This window comes from Hypoxylon trugodes (genome assembly GCF_022578975.1).
Source record: "Hypoxylon trugodes strain CBS 135444 unplaced genomic scaffold F4822scaffold_7, whole genome shotgun sequence".
NCBI lineage: Eukaryota > Fungi > Ascomycota > Sordariomycetes > Xylariales > Hypoxylaceae > Hypoxylon > Hypoxylon trugodes.
Genome location: NW_026250022.1, coordinates 2,929,510 through 2,950,532, shown reverse-complemented (window position 1 = coordinate 2,950,532; position 21,023 = coordinate 2,929,510). Strand labels below are relative to the sequence as shown.

The 21,023-nt window shown below is 46.8% G+C and overlaps 6 protein-coding genes across 6 annotated transcripts; 3 read left to right on the top strand and 3 right to left on the bottom strand.

The window, feature by feature from the left end:
- Window positions 1–3,626: 3,626 nt before the first annotated feature.
- Window positions 3,627–5,986, top strand: F4822DRAFT_331500 (Ppx/GppA phosphatase). Its single transcript, XM_051455653.1, has 3 exons — window positions 3,627–3,846; window positions 3,975–5,429; window positions 5,478–5,986. Exons 1-3 carry the CDS (start codon window positions 3,740–3,742, stop codon window positions 5,668–5,670), a joined length of 1,755 nt encoding a protein of 584 aa, XP_051312753.1. The 5' UTR covers window positions 3,627–3,739; the 3' UTR covers window positions 5,671–5,986.
- Window positions 5,987–6,172: 186 nt separating this feature from the next.
- On the bottom strand, window positions 6,173–8,440 carry F4822DRAFT_445107 (uncharacterized protein; the record flags this gene model as incomplete). Its single annotated transcript, XM_051463341.1, has 6 exons — window positions 7,535–8,440; window positions 7,351–7,486; window positions 6,965–7,278; window positions 6,614–6,911; window positions 6,368–6,550; window positions 6,173–6,306 (listed from the first exon to the last, which is right to left on the bottom strand). The coding sequence occupies exons 1-6, from the start codon at window positions 8,135–8,137 to the stop codon at window positions 6,173–6,175; spliced, it is 1,668 nt and encodes a 555-aa protein (XP_051312752.1). The 5' UTR covers window positions 8,138–8,440.
- A 3,132-nt stretch (window positions 8,441–11,572) lies between these two features.
- Window positions 11,573–12,918, top strand: F4822DRAFT_445105 (inorganic pyrophosphatase; the record flags this gene model as incomplete). Its single annotated transcript, XM_051463340.1, has 4 exons — window positions 11,573–11,755; window positions 11,844–11,963; window positions 12,045–12,388; window positions 12,441–12,918. The coding sequence occupies 4 exons, from the start codon at window positions 11,573–11,575 to the stop codon at window positions 12,664–12,666; spliced, it is 873 nt and encodes a 290-aa protein (XP_051312751.1). The 3' UTR covers window positions 12,667–12,918.
- Window positions 12,919–13,508, bottom strand: F4822DRAFT_331402 (putative ribosomal protein YmL44, mitochondrial). The gene is made up of 3 exons (XM_051455652.1): window positions 13,442–13,508; window positions 13,180–13,372; window positions 12,919–13,116 (listed from the first exon to the last, which is right to left on the bottom strand). Exons 2-3 carry the CDS (start codon window positions 13,358–13,360, stop codon window positions 13,001–13,003), a joined length of 297 nt encoding a protein of 98 aa, XP_051312750.1. The 5' UTR covers window positions 13,361–13,372; window positions 13,442–13,508; the 3' UTR covers window positions 12,919–13,000.
- A 170-nt stretch (window positions 13,509–13,678) lies between these two features.
- F4822DRAFT_411791 (Sec20-domain-containing protein) lies at window positions 13,679–15,209 on the top strand. The gene is made up of 2 exons (XM_051458888.1): window positions 13,679–14,150; window positions 14,221–15,209. Exons 1-2 carry the CDS (start codon window positions 13,816–13,818, stop codon window positions 15,146–15,148), a joined length of 1,263 nt encoding a protein of 420 aa, XP_051312749.1. The 5' UTR covers window positions 13,679–13,815; the 3' UTR covers window positions 15,149–15,209.
- Window positions 15,210–16,455: 1,246 nt separating this feature from the next.
- On the bottom strand, window positions 16,456–18,487 carry F4822DRAFT_431842 (uncharacterized protein; the record flags this gene model as incomplete). Its single annotated transcript, XM_051461542.1, has 2 exons — window positions 16,456–18,009; window positions 18,137–18,487. 2 exons carry the CDS (start codon window positions 18,485–18,487, stop codon window positions 16,456–16,458), a joined length of 1,905 nt encoding a protein of 634 aa, XP_051312748.1.
- Between the last annotated feature and the right edge of the window lie 2,536 nt (window positions 18,488–21,023).

The following is a 21,023-nucleotide window of genomic DNA, read 5'->3' as shown; positions in this document are numbered from 1 at the left end:
AAATTGTAGGGGAGGATTGCGAAAGATTGAATAGTTAAGGGTTAAGGCAAAGGTGCGGCGGACTGACAGACTGAGCGAGGAGAGAGGGAGAGATGGATTGGGTTATTGGTATGGGATTGGGGTGGTAGAATCACGTTGCACCTGCAGCGCTACCTAGGTACTTGGCAGGGGACGAATCAAAGACTACAAAAATCACCCATGCTACATGTACGCTAATACAGACATGTACATATGTACCTAGATACCTAAATACCTGGGGGGTATTTCTGTATTTTTGTGCCTATCGATCGTACACGCAGAAGGGGGGACCATGTAATGTACTTACCCAGAATCAGTGGAATCAGAGGAATCGGTGGGCGGGAGTGGCACTGGCGTGAACCCTGCGTGCTGATTATGGCAGTTCTAGCGGCATGAAATACGGCGCTAAACCCCTTAAGAATACAAAGTTTAACAGAGCCCCCACTAATTGGAGTGGAAACTTCAGGCGGTCAGTCGGGGTTCCTTGCTATTTTCCTAGCTTTCTGAACTCTGTGTTAGTACTTACATACGTACATGTAGTGAATGTATGTGAATGCAAGCATATAAGCGTCCGTGGAAGAAAAAAAATTCTAAAAGGACTAGGGTTTGATGTAACTTCAGGGCTCGAGTTAAGGAAATAAGGGGTAAAACGAAAAAGAGACAAACGAAAGAAAGACTCGGGTAATTGAGTGCTAAACTACATATGTACGCCGTAAGTAGGTACATGAGCAGGAAAGCATGTAGAACGTTTGAAGATGTCGCGGGTATTTTATTATTAAAGTTGCAAATCAGTGGAGTGAAAGACACCTGAGTCCTTTTTTCAGATACGAAAAAAGTGGTACTAAGTTATACGTCGCATACGAAGTATATGTGGACGAAAGACCTAAATAACCTGATAACTCAACTCGATGCGCTATCTCCTTGCGACTGGAGTAGACTGGAGTAAACTTGGACTCATGCACTCCATACCTAGGTAGAATGCACCTGTGGGCTATGGCCAGCGAAGGGACACGACATGAGTGCATATGCAGTGATCGCCAAGTGGGAGGAGAATACCTAACTGATGACAGGCAGAGGGTACAGGCTGAGCGAGACATTGTGGGCTCACATCTGGACGAGTTCCCGTTGGGTAGAAAAGAAACGTACGTGCGAATTGAAGAATACTTACTGTACGCGTCTGGGTAGAAGCGCGAAATTGACTGGACGAGAATGCTCGATGCAGCGCGCGCGAGTTCACAGTTCTCTGATTTCTTATTCGTTCGACTCAGTTGGTTTCTTCGTTGGATTTCACCTTTGCAGCGCGTGTTATCGTTTTCTACATGTAAACGACGACAACGCACACTGCTTAGGCTTTCAAGTCTGAAGACCTAAATGGAAAAGCGAGGCAAGATTGGGTGGATTAGCTAGAATTGTAGTTGTATGTGGTTGTACGGCCTGCCTATCAATCGTGGGCGACTAGGTACGAACACTTATTAGTTGACCAGAACAGCGAACAGCAAGAGGGTTGCCAGTCTAGGTGGAGTCGCAGCAAGACAAACCAACCAGGACCTAACAGGCATTCGAACATTCATGTGCTAAGGATATTATATGACGATAGCCCATCTTAAAGAAAGAGCCCTTGTAGCAAAGAGGAGTGAAAGATCTGTGGTACGGGCGAGACCTAAGCCTCCAGAGTGAGACAACATGGAAATGTGACGGGTGTGATGTGACGCGACCGTTCGATGTCCTGAAATGAAAGTTGCGGCTATAAATTGTAGACTGCAACACTCCTTTGGGGCTACATACTTCACATGTGTATCTATGTGCGAGTTATTGCTAGCTGCATTTTGGTGGGTTGGAAAAAGAGAGGCCACAGCTGAAAGGAGTACCTAGGTAAGGTAGTCAGGAAGGTTGTATGTATGATGATGATGGAGATGAGGAGAGGTGCAAGAATAACGGGGTTTCGGTCGTTGTAACGAGGAAAGTCTATAATCACGCCAAACCTTAATAGGCTAAGTGTAGGCGCACGGTCCTATAACTTCCCAACTAAGCCATTAACAATTGATAACCTTTATTTTTTTTCCACGCCGGCATGACGCTTCTTTAGTATTGAACATCTAAGGCTGAGATGATGCATTTCTCACATCTAGGTAAGCCACCTAGCATTAAAGGGCTTATTTTATAACCCTTTAATTTCAACATAAAGAGTAAAATTCCCTGGATTATAAGTCACAACGATTATGACAGGTTACAATCAAGAAACGCGAGAATAACGCGACTTGACGCGTAACCCTGCACTTACAGGAACATTAATTTCATGCTTTTACCCCACTTGCCAAAAGTAGACATAGTACCTGGGTACATACCAACAAGGTGCGATAGATACCATACAACGTGTTAAAGTGAGAGTCTGTCAAAGTTAACAAGATATACTTCCAGGTCACTATAGAAGATATCTCTAAGTCCCCTGTCTTCGAAAATCTATATATTATCCATATGCCTTGCTTATAGGGTAAAGCATAGTGTAGGATCTACATAAGTATTTATATATAAGCCCACACAATACAGTCGTCCAATCATAGACAGGCCTACTCAATCATTGCGGTTATACTGTACAACTAAAAGTTACACCTACAGCATTTGAGTAGCCACTAGATCATTAGCAATAATGGAGTGTGACACATTTTCAGCTCTACTCTCAATACAGAAATAGACATGGCCCGCATGAACCCATCTTGATGTCTTAATGGAGGGAAGGAAAATGCTGACAGGATGGTGTCACAAAGGCCTAGATATACATCATTCGACTTGGCTGTTGTGCTTCCAATGGCAGATAGCGATCTTATTTGGGCTCTATTAAAGAACTTTAACCATGTGAGGTTGATTTAATAAAGTGCACTTTTGCACTTGGTCTTACTAGAACATCAAGACTTTCCTATTGGAGGAGTTCAATATGCCAGATCGTACGCATGCTAAAGCCTAGAATATGGTAAGAAGTTAAATGGAATCTGACCAAAGGCTTACTGAATGCAGGTTCCAGCACACGGACCTAGAGTTCGTAGATGGGAAATGGCTGCATATAAGGAGATTATCTTCGGAATGGTAGCCCGATCGCTGATAAACCCCGAATTTCGTTGAATTATCAATGTATTAGCAGGCCGATGTTTCCCATCGGTGTACCTAAAAGGGCCAACTTATATTCGTAGTCTCGTCTACTGAGGCAAGTTGGATAAGTATCGGATGCTTTGTAATTTATGCTACCCGATTCCCTAAGGTAAACTATGCATTTTAATTGCTCGTGAACACATCTCAAAGACCAATTGATATTTGTAGCTAGCTTTTCCAAATGTCCCTTTTTGGCTACGTACATATACATTATATGTATTCCATTAGAAAGATGGGATGTACTGCACATGTGTATTGTGTCGGCTTGCGGCGGCTTGCATATCAGTTGTCCAAAGTTACAAGATACTTTTAATTTAGACTCTGCTGACATGAAATTGACTTTATTGGTTGAAATTGGACCCGTTCTGATTTCTCCGCTTAGATCACGTGAAGATAAAACTGTGGGGAAACGACTGGCAGGCAGCTGCGTCAAAGTGGTACTAGGGATGATATCAATGATCAATCACAGAACGACACGGAATCTCATTCTTCCTTAGACTTATATTTCTTAAACATTACTTCCCATAAGCAATCCCACCTTTCCACCTCATCCGAACTCACCTATTTTCTATCCAAAATGGCATCGACTACCGACATTGTGACCCTCGACAATTTCGTATCCAAGATGCCGTCGTGGGATCCCAACCTCCCCAACCACCTTTATGCTTTGGTTGATATAGGAAGGTTCGTCACATCGTCACCCTGTCCAGCCTGAAGGTGGCAAGCACGCCTAAATCTTACCCCGAGATCTATTCTTCCCGTGTGTTTTTCAGCACCAGTTCCATTGTCTACTCTTTAATAACTTCGTATAGCAATGGCATACGATTCTCTATTTCGGATTTATCTCCCCCGCAGAGCCGCCTTCTAAAATGCTTGTATCGTGAACGTGCTGCCATCTCTCTATTTGATGCACTAAACTCGTCTCCCTCGAATGGACATTTGATTTTTCCACCAGAGGTTATTACTCAAGTTTCCAAGACTTTAGCTCGGTTCAAATCCATTGCCAACGATTATGGCGTACCAGCAGAACATGTGTCTGTGTTCGCCACAGAAGCTATGCGAAAGGCTGAGAACGCAGCCTCGATGTTAGAAGCCATACTGGCGTCTTCGGGACTTGGTGTTCACGTGCTCGCCCCGGAAGTCGAGACTCTGTTTGGATCCATGGGGGCCAGAAGCGGATTCGCCACTGTTAATGGGCTTTTCCTTGATTTGGGGGGCGGTTCAGTTCAAATGACTTACTTGAACTCCTCTCTGGAAGGCTACGACATAGCGGCCGCACAGACCGGCAAAAGCTTACCATTTGGTGCTGCTAAGCTAATTAGGATTTTGGAGAATAGTGAAGCAGAAGCCCGAGTTGCTGCAGTGGACACCTTGAAAGACGGCATGCAAAGTGCTTTTGTCGAGCTTGAGAGGCAGTTTCCTTCTTTAAGAGATATACGGACCCTCCAAGAGGGTGGTGTTGATATCTTTCTTTGTGGTGGTGGCTTTAGGGGCTATGGTAGCATTCTCATGCATTCCGACCCGATTCAACCATACCCGATACCAGCCGTGGGCGCGTATACCGTCAAAGGCTCAGTCTTCCGCCAGACTAAGCTCATGCGCAAAGTCAATGCCGAATATGATGGCAAAATCCACGGAATGTCGAAACGACGACGTCAGCAATTTCCAGCTATCGCTACAGTTGTAGAAGCACTGATAGATGCTATCCCTAAAATCTGCACGGTGACATTTTGCAGCGGCGGCAATCGAGAAGGGGCCCTTTTTATGAAACTACCCAAAGCCGTAAGAGAAGAAAATCCCCTCCCGCTTCTCCGCCAAGTGAATAGCAAGGCGGAACTCGAGATACTGTATTCCATAATGGATATTTTGCGATCCTCTCTACCCACTGACTTCAATTTCTCCAATATCCCAACAGTTTTTACTTTGGGTCTTGGTCCTCTTTTCGCCAGTAGCATATGGACGCGTGTTGGAGAACCAAGCGATGCCAACGCGGCATTTGAAATACACCAAGCCATGCACCGCGACCCTAGTGCATCTGGTTTTAGCCATTTAGCACGGGCAATTCTGGGCCTTACCCTTTGTTATAGATGGGGAGCCAGTCTCGGTCCTATTGATAAACCACTCCAAGTCAACCTAGAAAAACTTATCAGCCAATCAAATCCTGAGGCTATTTTCTGGGCTGAATATCTCGGTGCGGTTGCCCATATCCTTTCTGTTCTTTGTCCAGCAAAACCGAATGCAGCAGATAAATTAGGGAATACTGTTAAGTAAGTAACTCGTTATAAAAACTCATTATTATGCTAACCAATACACAGATTTAACTCAAGCCTGAAAAATGGCAAGACGAAGACGAAACTTCAATTAAACGTGAAAGTATCTTCGTCGATTTCCCAAGCTCTTGATGTCGAAGATTTAGAGAAAATTCTCAAGAGTGTTGGGAAATCTCGTAACGTCGCAGACAAGACTGAGAAGAAAGTCGAGCTCACTATACAGATAATTGAGCCTTAATTCTAGCTATCTCATCTATATCGAACCCCCAATACTTTAAGTACAACGTATGTGCTTGTCTTGACTACAAGCTGTTGCTATAGCCGCCCGAGTATCGAACACCACTTCTTGGAAATATTGAACTAAGTACATAACGACGTAACGTCATAATAAATACGACCGAAAAACGACGACCTTCGCAATGCGTAACAGATAGGGAAATGGAATGGAATGACCCCTGCGATGCTGATCCCGACAGCGAATGTCATTGAACAAGCAATATGCCTTCTAAAAAGTGTTTCAACCCTCCATCATTACGAGAGGCATAATACGAGCTCAAATGCGTTAGGTGGGTATCAGCCTGTCGCTAAACTCCTTCGCTAAACCATCAACCTCGATCAGATCAAAAACGAACACATTGAAATTCCGTCATAACTCCAGGGCCCAATTTGAAACAAAAAAGAAATAAAATGACATGACAAGAAACGAAAGTAGCGAGAATGCTCGTACTACAACGACATCTTTATCTCTTGGCTCGCTTAGGAGCTCGAGCCCCATTCTTTGTGGCGCCTTTTTGTGTTCCAATCAATAGAACACAGAAAAGGCGGTCGAGGCTAGAAGAGTGCGTATACGTAACGCAGTTCTCGATAGATTTATCTGGAGTGGGCGGTTAGCCGATTAGGCCCTTCATCTCCCAAGGTGTTTCGGTGCAACATACAAAACTCATCTCTTCGGCCATTTACTTTTTCGAAATCCGCGTTTAATTGCCTTTTACCAGGATTTCCGTCGTCAGTCATTGCTTCCGGCTTCTTTTTACCGAACGCGATCTCGCACATGACAACCAAATTTTCGAAGAGGCTGGTCGTCATAATTTGTAATTGCAACGATTCTCCATAGGGGCCTATTGAAAATGTTAGCCGGTTTCCTACACCGAAAATCATTATCAATCTCGTTTCATCGTTACCTTTCGATCCATTCAGGATATATATGTCCCGATACATCAAGACGAGTTGCATCATACAAGCCCAGAGAGGTAGACGATCGATCGGTTTCAAACCCGCCTCCAAGAGCTTATAGAACTGTGCCCAAATGTCGGATTCAAGTGTCTTCATCCTGTGGACAATAATTCCCTTCAAATCCTGACAGATCCGTTCGGGGAGCGGTTCTAAGTGAGGTCCTTGGAATCTGTGGCAGAAGAATTCCTTTTGCCGCCAAATTTTGTACATACACCTCAAATCGTGGACTTTACGCACCAGGGCGTACTGTCGTTATGTTAGTAAGTACGCAGTATCGGCATGAACGATGGGGTACTGACGTGAGGGAGTTGGTATTGCTCTTCTCGAGCATATGTGCTAACCAGAATATCCAGAGCCGATTGAAAACTCCGTTCTTCAACTTTGAGCATCTGCCACGAGGCCCATTTGATCAGTGTAGCGTCAAAGTCGGGGACGCCAATTGGGTTCAAAACGTATTGATGGATATCTTGTCCTTGGTTGTATTGCAGCCCACACCATGCCTGCTCGTCGCGCGAGACTGGAAGTACTAGGGGAGGGTCGGCTGATGTGAAGTATACGTTCCACATCGACTTGCTACCTCTTTGCGACGCGGTGGGTTGGTTTGTTTTCTCTTCTGTTGAAGTCAGTTATTCGAAATCTTGTGCGGACCATAGTCCGAAAAACGGTGATGATATGGATAACATACTCCAGATAATATGGAAGGCGAGGTCGCTGCTAGGGCTCGGCTTTCGGAAGCACATGTGTTCGGCTAGCTCACCGTCGTCGCTGCAATACTTGCCTGCATCGGTCACGCAACGCGAGCAAGCGACTCCTTCTCCACACTTCTAAATGTTAGGAAACGAACTAAAAGCTCGGCTAGGGTTACTTACTGGGACCTTGCGTGCTTTGCAGCGGAAACAAGCGCCAACTTTGCGCATCTGAGCAACCTTCTCGGGGTTGTCTAGGGGGCGATGTCGTTTGCCACGGCTGAGCGGCGAATCAGCCGAGGTGGAGCTCTGATACGACGATGACGATGCTCCGTTGGAGGAAGCCGGGGACTGTGGGCTACTACTACTGCCAAGCCCCTGGATCTCGGCTCCACCCGAAGCTAGTGTGTTATCGATTTCCATCTGCCATGGATAGGGTTCGATACCGTTGGGTCTGATCTCGCGGGCTGGGAGGGTGAAGCGATCATCGTGTTGCTTAATCTTCTCAACGGCTTCCTTGAATTGGAAAGGATCCTCTGTGGACCTCGGGGACGCTGCGCCGTCTTCCTCCGAAGGGCCGGATGTTAGTCCCGGAATAGACGAAGCGTCTGACCGGCTCCGCGAGTCGCCATCGGCGGCTGGGGTTCCCTCGTAGAAACGTTTATAATCAAAGTACTCTCCGAATTCATCCGGTGGGGCAGGGACCTTGGTTTGCCTACTCCTGGGTAGCCCGCCAATAAAGTCAGGGATCTGGTTAGTGATCTGGGATAGGTCGTTGCTGCTCATGTTGGCGGTTGCGTGGCTCGTGTAAGTCGCCTGTATATGTAGGTACGTTCCTTTGTCAGACCGTGCACGAGACAAATCAGCAGGCGCCAGCGGGTCACTTCGGTACCTGAAGTGGGGGAAAACGACGATAAGTGATGTTGAGAACCAAAGGGGGATGAGTGGTGAACTGTCATGAATTACTGCTAAGACACCGTCTCATGTCGAGGCCTTGACAACCCCAAGTCCGCATCTGCGAGTACCATTGAAAAGGTTCACTCTCATTGGCTGCTTACCAGGACCGGGCCACCACTGGGTCGCCCGATTGACCTATAGATATCCTTGTTCGTACCGAGATTGGGAGTCGTCTTACTGCGGATGATTGTGTCGCACCCAAGGCACTGGGTCCTCGAATCATGTGACATGGCTACCATCCAGCAATGAGAACGGAGCCCTATTTAGAATAAGCACCGAATTTGGATATTTTATTTTGGGGGCCGGACCAATTATCTTGAAGTTTCGTAGAGTTGAAGAATTTCACCACTTTGTTGGAGAAATTTTGGGAGTTTAGAATTCCTAAATGTTAGTATAGAATAATACAAGACTATAGTCGTGTTTTTTTTGGAAGTTTTCTTAACACTATAACACATTCCGATACAAAGTTACTTTTTATTAACGAATACGGAAATTACCAGAGCAGGGTATCCAATCAGGGTCCATGCATCAAATTTACTAGGTAACCAAGTCACTCGCATCGTTTGTTACTTTTTCTAGTATTCTGTCATACCCGACCTACCAACGAACTACGTATCTACATATTGGATATCCAACCAACGACTAGGGAGGGAGGGTAGGTACTTTGGGGACCGTCTTTTTTCTTTGGTTCCGCTACTTCCTCTCATCCCTTGTTCATCCGGCATTGTACGTATGTAGTATGTATTGCTTATTATCCCTGATCCATGATCCTTCCCGGAATTCTGAATCATGTGTCCTGACGCCAGTCTCTCACCGAGAATTTTCAACGGATGGGTTGCATGGCTACCTGGTCATGGTGTTGCCGTTTTCTTCGCTTCGGGAAGAAATGAACCACCCCCCACGTTAACCGAGTAAAGGTACTCAACGGAACCAGACTTGCGTTCGTATAAGAAGGGCTGGGCAGCACTTCCCGATCGTCCTGCTTTTCTTCCCTTCTATTCTTCACTCTTCCCGCCAGAACTGGTCCTCTCCCGAACCCTCTCTGCGTTGCCATGAGCCTCGCGCAGAGGGTGTTTCCAAGTGGAAACTACTCCAGGGAAGGGACCTACTTGATGTGAGTATATTGGCCGTCGTCGACGTGCTTCGAGAGCTAGCTCTCTACTAGTAGGTGAGTTGACGAAGGTATTTACTGTAGATGACGCCATATCCTCGTGAATGGCAACGTAGAGTAGCCTAGAAGTGTCTAGGTGATGTAGCTCCAAGGGGACGGCTTCTCAGTCTAGTTTCCTACCTTTTCTCCTAGACTTCAGGCAAGGTTTCTTGAACACTACAACTAACACCAAAGCTCCCCTCACTTACTAGGTAAAGACTCAGATTGTCAGTGGTTTCAACGCCTACTCGCAGAAGCGGCTACAAGAAACAGATAACAGGCACTTTTACAGCATTTTGACAGTCTCATCTAGGTCTATCTAGCTTGGCCGATACCTACATCATATGAGGTAAGCAGCCCGATGATATCTCGAGTAACAACATCTTGGGGACTAACGAGAATTCGCCCTAGATTTTCGGGCTCGCTAAGATGTGTCCCAGCTCGCCTACACCGTCTCGCTGCTTCGAGACACGTGCTTAGCGTGGCGGAAGAAAAATGAAGCGTGCAGCTAGCCTAAACAGCAGCAAACTGATAAATAGAACTGTCTATGGGCTGAAAGCCCACGGGTTTCATCGCCACTGAGCATTTTGTAAGTATTTACCTACCCACCTACTTGATGCCCATCGAATTTTGACGGTGGCAACTTAACCATACAGCCAACATTTGGACAACCACAACTGATACTTAGATATGCTTCCCTGGTACTGCATAATCAAACAAACAGCCTACTCATTGAATCTGGACATGCTTCAGAGAAGGCGTGTATGACTTCATATATACATAACGGGCCTCGTGGCGATCCGCTGAACTTTGAGATGATGGAGTCAGTGTTGTTTACAGCCGTTTGCTCGAGTCTAAGAAGAGGGTCTTTCCCACGACAGAGCGCGGTTTGGGGCCGGTTACCTTCAAAATAGCCTCATTGTTAAGCATATCGGGCTTTTCCACGGGTTTCACGCGGGGTTGGAAAGGTGGGGTGTTCCACTCTCAGAACAGGAGCATGCATGGCCCTTTGTCCAGTCGACAATTTTACCTACCGGATATACTTACAATATGAGGAAATCTTCAAGTAATGTGTTGAGGCCGGTGATTCTAACCCAGGGCGTCCATGTGCCCCTAGTTCCCGTTTCCGTCGTGAAAATTGGAGGTGTTTCGCGCAAGTGCTCATATTTGTAACAGAGAACCAGCGTAGTGTATTTATAGCATCGGCCCCAGCTATCTGATACGATGTGTGGAAGTTCGGTATGTCGCCTATTTCTGAGTGGTAGGGTAGTAAGAGGGGTGATGTCGCTAGGGTTCCCAATGACGTAATAACTAGTAAGCCCAGTAAAGTTCTAAGCCCTAACCCCGGTCAGCTCCGATATAGGTGGAGTGATGAATCTGTGGCTGGTAAGATAGAGCTGTACGATTTCGGAAGGTGGGAGAAGCTTAAGCCACGACAACCGGTGTAAGTTCGTGGCTGGTGTTTTCCCATCTTCGCCGAGGGTCGCGGACTTTCTTAGACCAAAAGATTTATTGATTGTCCGCAATAAAACAGCGTGCACTCGTTCAACCGCGGTAAAAGAAGCGGTAAAAAAGGAAGGTATCCGTTTTGCTTTGAATAATCATTGACTCTTTCGGTTGTATTATATACCTCAATCCCCTTTTTCCTTTTTTATTTTGCCTTTAATGACCCCAGTCTTGTCTGCATGTTGCCCTCATCAGTAAGCCAGCAGACAATTTTTATTGTGAGGAGAGGACTTTCTTCATCTGCCCATCCACCGACACCGACGCAGCTCCAGCTATTTGGACGGCTAGTAATACAGCACACCTTTCAGGCCAATCACGTCACACCATTGGTCAAGCTGGCGGGTCACTGCAGTAACACGAACTCAACCCCTCCCCCTCCTTCCTCACCCACCCGCTCGTCCTTAACCAAACCTAATTTTCGCCATCTCCATTCTCTTACGCAATCTTCCCCTAATTCCCCTTTAACTTCTTCAACTTCAAATTCTGCAAACCCCAACTCCACCATTGCTTCTCGTCGTACTACACAATTAGCTCGACATTTTTCGAGTACTGCTTTATCTTCTTCCCCTTCCCCTCAAAATACTCGTAAGCCAGAAGTCGACTCCGCAATGGCTCCGACTTATAGCGTCCGAAAGGTCGCTGCTCCCAATACCTTGGAGCATCGAGTTTACGTCGAGAAGGATGGCGTCCCCGTTTCGGCCTTCCACGATGTCCCTCTCTATGCCAACGCCGAGCAGACCGTTCTCAACATGATTGTTGAGATCCCTCGATGGACCAATGCCAAGCTTGAGGTAATCAATACTATCTTACTACTAGACTACTATATTTTAGCTATTTCCGTCATAGCTCGTACTAACCAATATTTCACTCATTTTTTAGATCTCCAAAGATGAGCTTCTCAACCCTATCAAGCAGGATATCAAGAAGGGCAAGCTACGATACGTCCGCAACTGTTTTCCCCATAAGGGTTACCTATGGAACTACGGTGCCTTCCCTCAGGTAAGACATCTCCGTTGTTATGTCCTGTGCCACGTATATGTTTGCCCGCTGTACTTACTAAGATTCTGCGTACTTTTCTAGACCTGGGAAGACCCCAACTCCATCCACCCTGAGACGAAGGCTAAGGGAGACAACGACCCCCTCGATGTTTGCGAGATTGGTGAGCTGGTTGGTTACCCTGGTCAGATCAAGCAGGTCAAGGTTTTGGGTGTTATGGCCCTTCTTGACGAGGAAGAGACCGACTGGAAGGTCATCGTTGTCGACATCAACGACCCCTTGGCTGCTAAGCTAAACGACGTTGAGGATGTTGAGCGACACCTGCCCGGCCTCCTCCGTGCCACTAACGAGTGGTTCCGTATCTACAAGATCCCTGACGGAAAGCCTGAGAACCAATTTGCTTTCACCGGCGAATGCAAGAACAAGGCGTGAGTATTGTTACTATTAATTCTACTGTTGCACTGCTAACATAATGCGCAGCTATGCCCAAGATGTCATCCGTGAATGCTCCGAGGCCTGGGAGAGATTGATTACTGGTAAGACCCAGCCCGGTGGTATCTCTACGACCAACCTCACCGTTTCGCACTCCCCGAGTCGTGTTGGTCCCGAGCAGCTACCGCCTCTACCCACCAACGAAGAGCTCCCCCCTGAGAAGATTGACAGCTCGATTGATAAGTGGTTCTTCATCAGCGGTGCTGCGGCATAGGTGCCTACACATCTTCGAGGCCGGTAGAAAAAAGTTTGGCGGATTTATAACTTCGAAAATTTCCGAAAAGCTCCACTTGATAGCACAACTAGCATGATGTCTATACCACATGCATTGGGTTAATTGAAACACATTACTTCCGAAAAATAGACAATTATTCCTCGTTTCCATTGCGTGGGCGTTATATTTCGTGAGATAAGTCCGTATTAAGGAAATAAGTGCTGCGTTGTCTCTAATAATCGAAGAGAGTATCCTTTGATATGCCCAGATTCAAAATAGTACGCCGCCCAATGCGCATAGAATAGACGTGATAAAAATTGTAGATATTGGATTATTAACCGTCTGTAAGGGCTGCTTGCTTCTGTAACACTCTCGAGTGTCTATCGACTTCCTCGACTATGCCTTTTATGCCTAGTTTCTCGCCGTCCAGATTCATTAGCTTCCCATCCTCTACAACCAATGGTTAGTACCGCAAGAGGTGCAAATAATTGTTATTCGTAAGATCGCACGTACTGAATTTTACGCTAAGAGTGGCCGGTGCCGTTGATGTTCGCGGGAGAAGAGTGGTATTTATTTTCATGCCGCTTGATCGAGCATTCGGAGGAAGGGTAGTGAGGAAGAGGCGCGTAGCTTTAGAGCTCGCGGAGAATGGGTTGAACTTGGTGTTCACCTCGGTGATGAATCGCGATATCATCTTGCCAGCTTTCTAGGTCAATATAAGGGTTAGATATGCTAATTCAAGGGTTTTAGGGTGGAATTAATGCGTTCGACTTACATGTGCACCGAATTGATTCTGCCCCTCCAATTCTGCTACGAGAAGTTGATGCCGCCAAAGGTTTTCTGGAGACGATAATTCGAGATGTGGCTGTGCATACCGATAAGCACCGGTTAGATAATCGAGTCTAACCTGGAAAGGAAAAGATATGGCTTGGTAAGCTTTTCACCAGCCACATCTAGCTTTGAATTCCAATTCAGCGGAACATGCAACGTCACCGATAACGAACGTATTTCTATCTAATGCAGGCACCTAGCACCAAAACCTGCAGGTCTCATAATTTCTAATTCCTTCTCCTCTTCTACAGGGAATCTCTTACCCCATGAAATAACTCCGGCTCAATCTTCTCTAAGAACTCTTAAGAGTTAACAAATATGTCCCACGAAGCTCTAGAGAAGCGCTTTACAGAGCTACAGGACCGTCTTGCCGTCCTCCAGGATGCTACGAATCAGCTTAAGGAGCTAATCGACCGATTAGCTAACTTCGATTTCCAGCCTGGTTCCGTACCACTCGGTGCTTCTGAGGATGATAATGTGGGTGCTGAGCTTAGTACTGAAATCAACCAAGTACTTCGAGAGCAAGAGGAGGAGCTTGAGTTACTACGAGAAGAGATTGTAGATGTGCGACCGGGTAAAAATGGCAGTGGATCACAACATGATAAAGAGAGGCTAAAGGAAGGGGCGAATAGGTTGGAGTTGGAGTTGCAAAAGTACGTGCTAATATTTTCACATTTATATACGACATCTATCTATTAGTACTCTTTACCTAACAAGCTACAGCTGTCGGAAGGCCTTTAGAAGAGCCCAAATCACCGCGAAGCACAACCTCCAACAAGCCCAACGCCAAGAGCGCGAACTCCTATACGCCTCGTTCTCGAACCCACGATCGGGCGCTTCTTCTCCTTTACCTACCGATCCCACCACCACCAATTCCACCACCACCGCAGCGAATCTCCTAACTCGCCGCAAACCGCGCCCCCAACAGACTAAAGAAGAACAACTCATAAGCGCGAGCAGCGATGTCACAGACTCACTACGGCGGACACATGATTTAATGGCATCTGAGCTAGCTAAAAGCGATTTTGCGCATAATGCCTTACGCGAGAGTACAGCTGCGTTATCACAACTTTCGGATACGTATGGGAGTCTGGATGCTATGCTAGCTAGTTCGCGCGCGTTGTTGACGACGCTGTTGAAGAGTCAGAAGACGGATACTTGGTACCTGCAGTCGGCTTTTTATCTCCTGCTGGGGACGGTGTGTTGGCTTGTTTTTAGGAGACTGCTTTGGGGTCCGACTTGGTGGTTGGTTTGGTTGCCGTTGAAACTTGTGTTTAGGACGGCTGTCGTGGTTACGGGGGTCGCGAAGAGGGGATCGCAAGGGCTAGGGACTACGGAGGGGGCAGTTACGGCTACGATGCCACAGGCGCAGATGAATAATGAGGGGGTTCATACAGCGCAGGTTAGTTTTGCGTCGCAAGTGCCGCAAGAATCCAGTGAGTCTGTTATGGGGGAGGTGGAGAGGATTACGAATGAAACTGGAGAGGAACAGTCTACGGGTGGCAACGACACACAAGGAGAGCAAGAGGGAGAGACCGTACTAAGGGAGCGCCGCGAGGATGAGCCTCGTAATCCGAAGAAACGGATAATGGAAGAAGATCCCAACCCCCGACAAGAAGGGAGCAATGAAAGAGTCAAGGATGAGCTGTAATATTCAAGTAAAAAGGAAGACAAAATATAATCAAATAATAGTGAGACTAACTCTTACTATCCTATCAACCGTTCCTTTATCGCATCCCCTGAATAGCGTCATGATTGACAGTATATAATATTCTGTCTGTTTCGACAGATATTAATTTGACCATCCCCCCTCGCCCCCTTCTTTTACGAACTCCGGGTCCCTATTCTTTCAAGCCCGGCGACAAGAAAGAAGGGTTTGTATGAGCTGTAGTAACTCCTTTGTCCTTGGGGATGCTCGAGCGAACCTTATATAAATTGAAAATTTTCAATGAATAATGAATGTCATACAGCAAACATAGGACAATGAAGAAAGGAAACCCATACAAAAGGATTTAAAGAGAGGGGGACGATCAGCAGGACCCCTTGGAGAGGCGAAAGGGTAAAGGCAAAGTCAGGTTGGAGCCACGTAGGTTCTCGATCATATACGAGAGTCTTATAGGGTAACAAAAGAAGAGGAATGTTATACAATACAATCACATTCTCACCTCACCCGTTACTATTCACTTGGTAGCAATTCAAAAAGGGGACGACTTATGACCCCCCCTTCGGTTTCGAAAGACTTCAAATCTAAGTAAGTATTCATTCTCGCTCTATCCTACTTTATGAATATTCCCTTAAGTCATCAACTCCAAAAAAAAAAAAAAATCTAATTTCAACAAAATCGACGTGATGGTTGGTTCGGTCTGGTCTGGTATGGTTTGATTTGATTTTCCATTTTCCCCTTCCACCTTTCCTCCTATCACTATCAGAGGAAACGGCGTAAGGCGGCGATAAATAGGAGAGAGACGGAGGGTATCATCGCCTTCCTTTCCATACATCGATTCTGCTAGTACAGCCAACTAACCCGCCTGTCCAAGTCTATGAGGTATGTTTATGAATGACGCCGCCGCCGCCAACCGCCACCAAGACCGCTGATGCTGCCTGATGCTACTTTCACATTCACTCCGGCGTCCCAAACACGACTGTGCCACCACAGCCACGCCAAAACGACAAAGTACTTGTGCTTCGTAGCGCGAGTCAGAGAAGTATGTCATCCCCTACACCCAAGAGAAAAAAGAAGCAGACGCAACAACAATTAATGTACAGGGTCAAGTATGTGTCTGCGGATCTATCTGCTCTTCTCTGCTCGTCCCGCCCCCTTAACGCCGCATCTCGTTCTTGCCTTCTGGTCTAAATCAAAAATTAACTAACTAAATAATTCTCGTGTACGTCTTCTATTCCCTCGGACTCCTCCCCCCTCCTCCCCTTTTTATTACGTTTAATAGTTAAATCGGTGGATTAACCTCCGGGACTATCAGTCGTGCCGAGGATGTCGTCGATACTATCAAGATGGAACTGATTGCCTTCAGCCAGTGTCTCCCACTCGTCGCCTAATTTCGCCAATCCCTCGTTAGCGGACGTTGTAGGGTCATCATGCCATGCCCCCGAAGTGCCCAGGCCGTGGTCATCGGGATGGGTGTGGTGAAACGACTGGTCGAAGTGCTGCTGCGGTTGGTGTTGTTGATGGTGGCTATTACCGCCCAATGTCCCTTGATCGAGTGAGTACTGCCCTAACGCATCATTCTGATCTCCTATCCCTAGAATATTTAAGGCGTCGAACTGGCTCCCATGTTGTGGTCCCATGAGTGATGGGTCGATCTGGTGGTGCTGTTGTTGATAATCATTCATACGCGGTTGCGGCATGGCGGCTACTTGTGCCTGCATAACCTGCGCTTGCGATTGTGGTGGCGGCGGCGGATACCCAGATCCCATTAGGTTCCCATACTGGTCGACCGGTGAGCCGTGAAATGAGCTTGCGGGTGAGGTCATCCTGGGCCCATACATGACATCGTGTACGACCGGCGCATATGGTTGCGGTACTTGCATGGAGTGCTGGTATGCTCGCATGTAATCATTCGTCGGTTGGTGGTAGTATTGGGATTGTCCCAAACTCGTGCCGTAGTCGACTGGCCTTGGCTTAGTGTTCGGGTACGCATATGCCTGTTGGTGTTGGTGGGAGTACGGTATTTGTGTATGATGTGACACTGGAGATCGATGATGCGGGTAAGGCGCATATGATCGCACACCCGGTGGCCGATACTCGGCGTCTTGGTCGTACATGGATCTTGCACTCCTCGTGTTATTCCGTGACGGTGGCGTGCTGATATCCCATTCATACCCCTCGAGGTCGGAGCCATCATCGTCCGAGTCTCGGCCTCTGCCACCCCCACCAGCATTGATGCCCTTCTTATTCTTAGCCTTTGCAGGCGCGAATTTGTACTCGGGGAAAGCAAGCTTGTGGTTTTCCCGCTCAATCTTGGCCCAGTTGTCGAACTGCTCGCGCAACTCTTGGGACTCCATGCCCCAACTCACACCACATATTCGCGAGATGACTTGGTGATTGTCGTGCTTCTTGTACTCTTTCGCACGGTTTTGATAGGCCTTCCTGTATAGCATGAAAGCATTCATCGGTCGCTTCACTTTGCCTTCTTTCGAGTCCCTAACCTCCGCTTGCCGCGTTTCTAACGGTCGATTCACGTATTCTTCGATGTTAGTATCCCGCACCCCCGTCATTTCCCTCACGACCACACTCAGCGGTTCGTCTAACACGACTAATGGCTTTCCATCATCATCTTCGCCTTTATTTCTCCTTTTCCTGGCGGCCTTCCTGGCGGCTGCGCCACCGGCTCTTGGTTTCGGTGATGTCTTCATTACTCGCGCTATTTGTGGACCCAGAATTGGCGTCGCGCCGTGTGCTCGAGTAATCGATCGTCCACTTCGAGTCATCATACTATCAGCTTGCGAAGGAGTTGGTGGAGATGTAGCAGGAGTACTGTAGGTATTATGTGGCGTCTTTATAAGTGTAAGTATATAGCATTTTTCCTAATTCGTGAAGAAAGAGAATGGAATAAAAGGATAATCAAGTTTATTGTCCACTCGCACAATTCACAAAGTATCCTTTATTCTGTTTATAACGTACCAAAGAAGAACCCGTGTCGGGCAGTTGTGGATAGGGGCTTGGCTCCATCTGGTAACTCGGTTGATGGTAACCGCTGCCGTATGTAGGGGTTGGTGCGTTGGCTGCGTAAGGAGACTCGTGGTCATATGTAGGTATGACAGTCTGCTGCTGTTGTTGTTGCGGTGCTGGACTGGAATACCGCGATTGTGTGCTCGAGTTTATCTGATTCTGTGCATCTACTGAAGAAACTGACGCATTATGTTGAATGAGTTGCTGGATTTGGCTTTGGAAGACGACGTCGTCGGCGGTGGTATTAGATGGCTTGATGTTACTACTAGAGGGAACTGGTGATGTTGGATCGGTTTTCTCCATTTCCTTAATTTTTCCCTGACACAAAGCGCCCAGCAAAGAAATTCTTGGTCGTCAGACTTGATTAGGCAACTGAATAGTGGTAGGTGTATGGACTAATTAAAGGAGCTGGCGATGGAGTAGTCAATAAGCAACGGTTCCGATCTTGGCAGGTATGAAAATAGTTGCGCGAACAAAATACTATCTTCCGACCTAGCAGGAGGGTAGACTGGAGAGGGTTGAAAAGATTTCTCTTCTTCGATCGGATATTGCCGCTTTTCCTTTCCCCTTCGTGACAAATGGTGATGCACTGCTCTTACAAACAATCATTAGATGGAATAACTAGTATGCGACGTTTTCGGATTCAATATCCTTATAGTATGGCCTTAAGATTTCTTGATGCGGAAGAGTTTAAATCGATTATATGCCACTATCCAGGAGTATTGGCGAGAAAATAGGCGCGTCGTGTGCCTATCTCTATGCTTGTATGGTACCTGCCGGCGGTGATGTGACGCGGGTTGGTAGTCCGTCTCTGATTTGTCTATCCGGGTGTGTCTCTGGTAGATGGTCCGTGGCTTTCTAAAGGCCGACTAGTGCTCCTTGCCCGGAAGGCAGTTGGCGTAATACGGCCGTGGATTGGGATGAAAAGGTATCAGTGAGATCGAAAGAGACACATGCAAATAAAGGAGGCAAAGACTGGTCCAGAACAAGGGTTAGTATTCTAGTGATTCGGATAGTCTTGAAAAAAAAAAAAGTTATTGAAGAAGTATTGGGCAAGTAGCTGGGAGCACTGCTTTTTTGAAGTGTATCCAAATGCAGAAGTTCTGGCAATTTTCATCCGAAGCTTCTCAGTCTGTGAATTGGTGAGTGAATATTCATTTCAGCCGCCTGCCGGCTTTTCCTCCCACTCTTCCCGTGACAGGCTAGTATGTGGTACCTTTCTGTGACTGGAGTAGCAACATGCGTGGCCGGGTGGAATAGGCTGGCCGGTCTACTGCCAGCACAGCCGAAAGTCGTAGGTAAAGATCTATCAGAAACCGGGTTTGTCTCTGTCCCTGACGCTGCACAGGAAGGGGGGCGTGCAGAAGCATTTGGTCATGTGAGCAGAAAAGGGAAGGAGAAAAAAGAGGCATTGAATATTAAAAAGGCACGAACCTATTCCTAAAGATCTACCTAATGGGATGTGAATATTCCACAGTACCCTTGCTTTGGCAGCAATCTACGCGATGTAGTCTCTCTTTTCTCCTCCTGCGTATGCGCGTATGTAGTATGCGTAATGTGCGTGTTTCCTTACTTATCCAATGGTTAGGTCTAGAGAACTGATAACAGAAGGTAGGCCAGACTAGAGCCTGGGGAAAGGTGTGTAAGGCGTACTCATGAGGGGTGAAATATGTGAATGGTTGATGAACTCACACCCCTTTGGTAGTAGTGGGTATTGCAGGTAAGGCGAGGTGTTGGTTGATGCGGCCTCCCTAATCAATACTCCGCACGAGCTTTCTTTCTTTTCTCTTTGTTCTCGCTTCCTCGCTAGAGGGTTTCTAGGTATCCATGTGCTGCCAGACAGCGAGAAATAGTTTTGGTGTTAATTTGACTGTTGACAAAAACGTCTCTTTAGATTAGCTCTAATCCCTGGTCAGGCCTGGTCAGGATAGATCGACGAAGGTCGTGTAAATCGTATGAATGGTAGATGGTTTTGATATTCGATTCTTGCTGCTCGATCGTATAAGCGCCCATCGCTATTCCCAGCAAGTTGTATAGGTTAGGCTAGAACATGCATAGATAGATGGATGAGTGAAAGGAAGCAGGTAGAGTGTGGGTGACTACCGCCTTTGTTGGATCCAACAAGATTGAGAGAAAGGCGATCGTACCAGAAATTGACAACAAAAAGAAATAATCCCCCAACTTTCTCTTTCAGAAAGAGGTATACCTAGGCCTATAGTTATTTGTATGGTAGCTTTCTTTACAATTCGGCCGTTTTCCTTTGGAGTGTAGAATGCGGCCGCGACGTTGTACATTACCGCTTTCGGAAAGCAAAAGAGAGAAACGTGAGGTACTTCAAAAGGTGTGCTGGCCTGCACAAAAAAAAAAGCCCTAATCACTTACGGAACTATTTCTAGCCATGTCCGGGGGCAAGAGAGGAGAGGGAAAATCTAGAGACTATACTTTCTGCTGAGGACCGAACATTCCGGCCAGTAGAAAACGAGTCTCTATGCTATTGTTGCTTCGCTACTGCCGTTATGATTCTTGTACGTACGGCAGAATTAGCTTCATTTTACCACTTGCGGGCTCATCCACTTGTTAGAGCTATTGGCAATGGACTTCCATTCAAGTACCGCCCACCAGAGCAAAGCATGCATATAATATATCTTCTCCACATTAAGTTGGCTGCTGTAAACCCTAGTGATTTGCGTGCGAGATCGTAAAAGAGATGTGGTACAAGGGATCGGGCGGTTGAAGAGGCTTGATCTCCGGGTAGCCTGGTAATTTGCCACATCCTATACCGGGCTTGCAATGAGGGGTCTTCCTAGGTTGTCTATTCATGATCATCTCCAGGCAGGCT

Excerpts from the sequence above, each read along its gene's own strand:
- F4822DRAFT_331500 (XM_051455653.1), top strand. The coding sequence starts at position 3,740 with ATGGCATCGACTACCGACATTGTGACCCTCGACAATTTCGTATCCAAG. Across the intron at positions 3,847-3,974 it reads GCTTTGGTTGATATAGGAAG|CAATGGCATACGATTCTCTA; the intron begins GTTCGTCACATC and ends AACTTCGTATAG. Across the intron at positions 5,430-5,477 it reads AAATTAGGGAATACTGTTAA|ATTTAACTCAAGCCTGAAAA; the intron begins GTAAGTAACTCG and ends ACCAATACACAG.
- F4822DRAFT_331402 (XM_051455652.1), bottom strand. The coding sequence starts at position 13,360 with ATGATATCGCGATTCATCACCGAGGTGAACACCAAGTTCAACCCATTC. Across the intron at positions 13,117-13,179 it reads CACTCTTAGCGTAAAATTCA|AGGATGGGAAGCTAATGAAT; the intron begins GTACGTGCGATC and ends CATTGGTTGTAG.
- F4822DRAFT_411791 (XM_051458888.1), top strand. The coding sequence starts at position 13,816 with ATGTCCCACGAAGCTCTAGAGAAGCGCTTTACAGAGCTACAGGACCGT. Across the intron at positions 14,151-14,220 it reads TTGGAGTTGGAGTTGCAAAA|CTGTCGGAAGGCCTTTAGAA; the intron begins GTACGTGCTAAT and ends AACAAGCTACAG.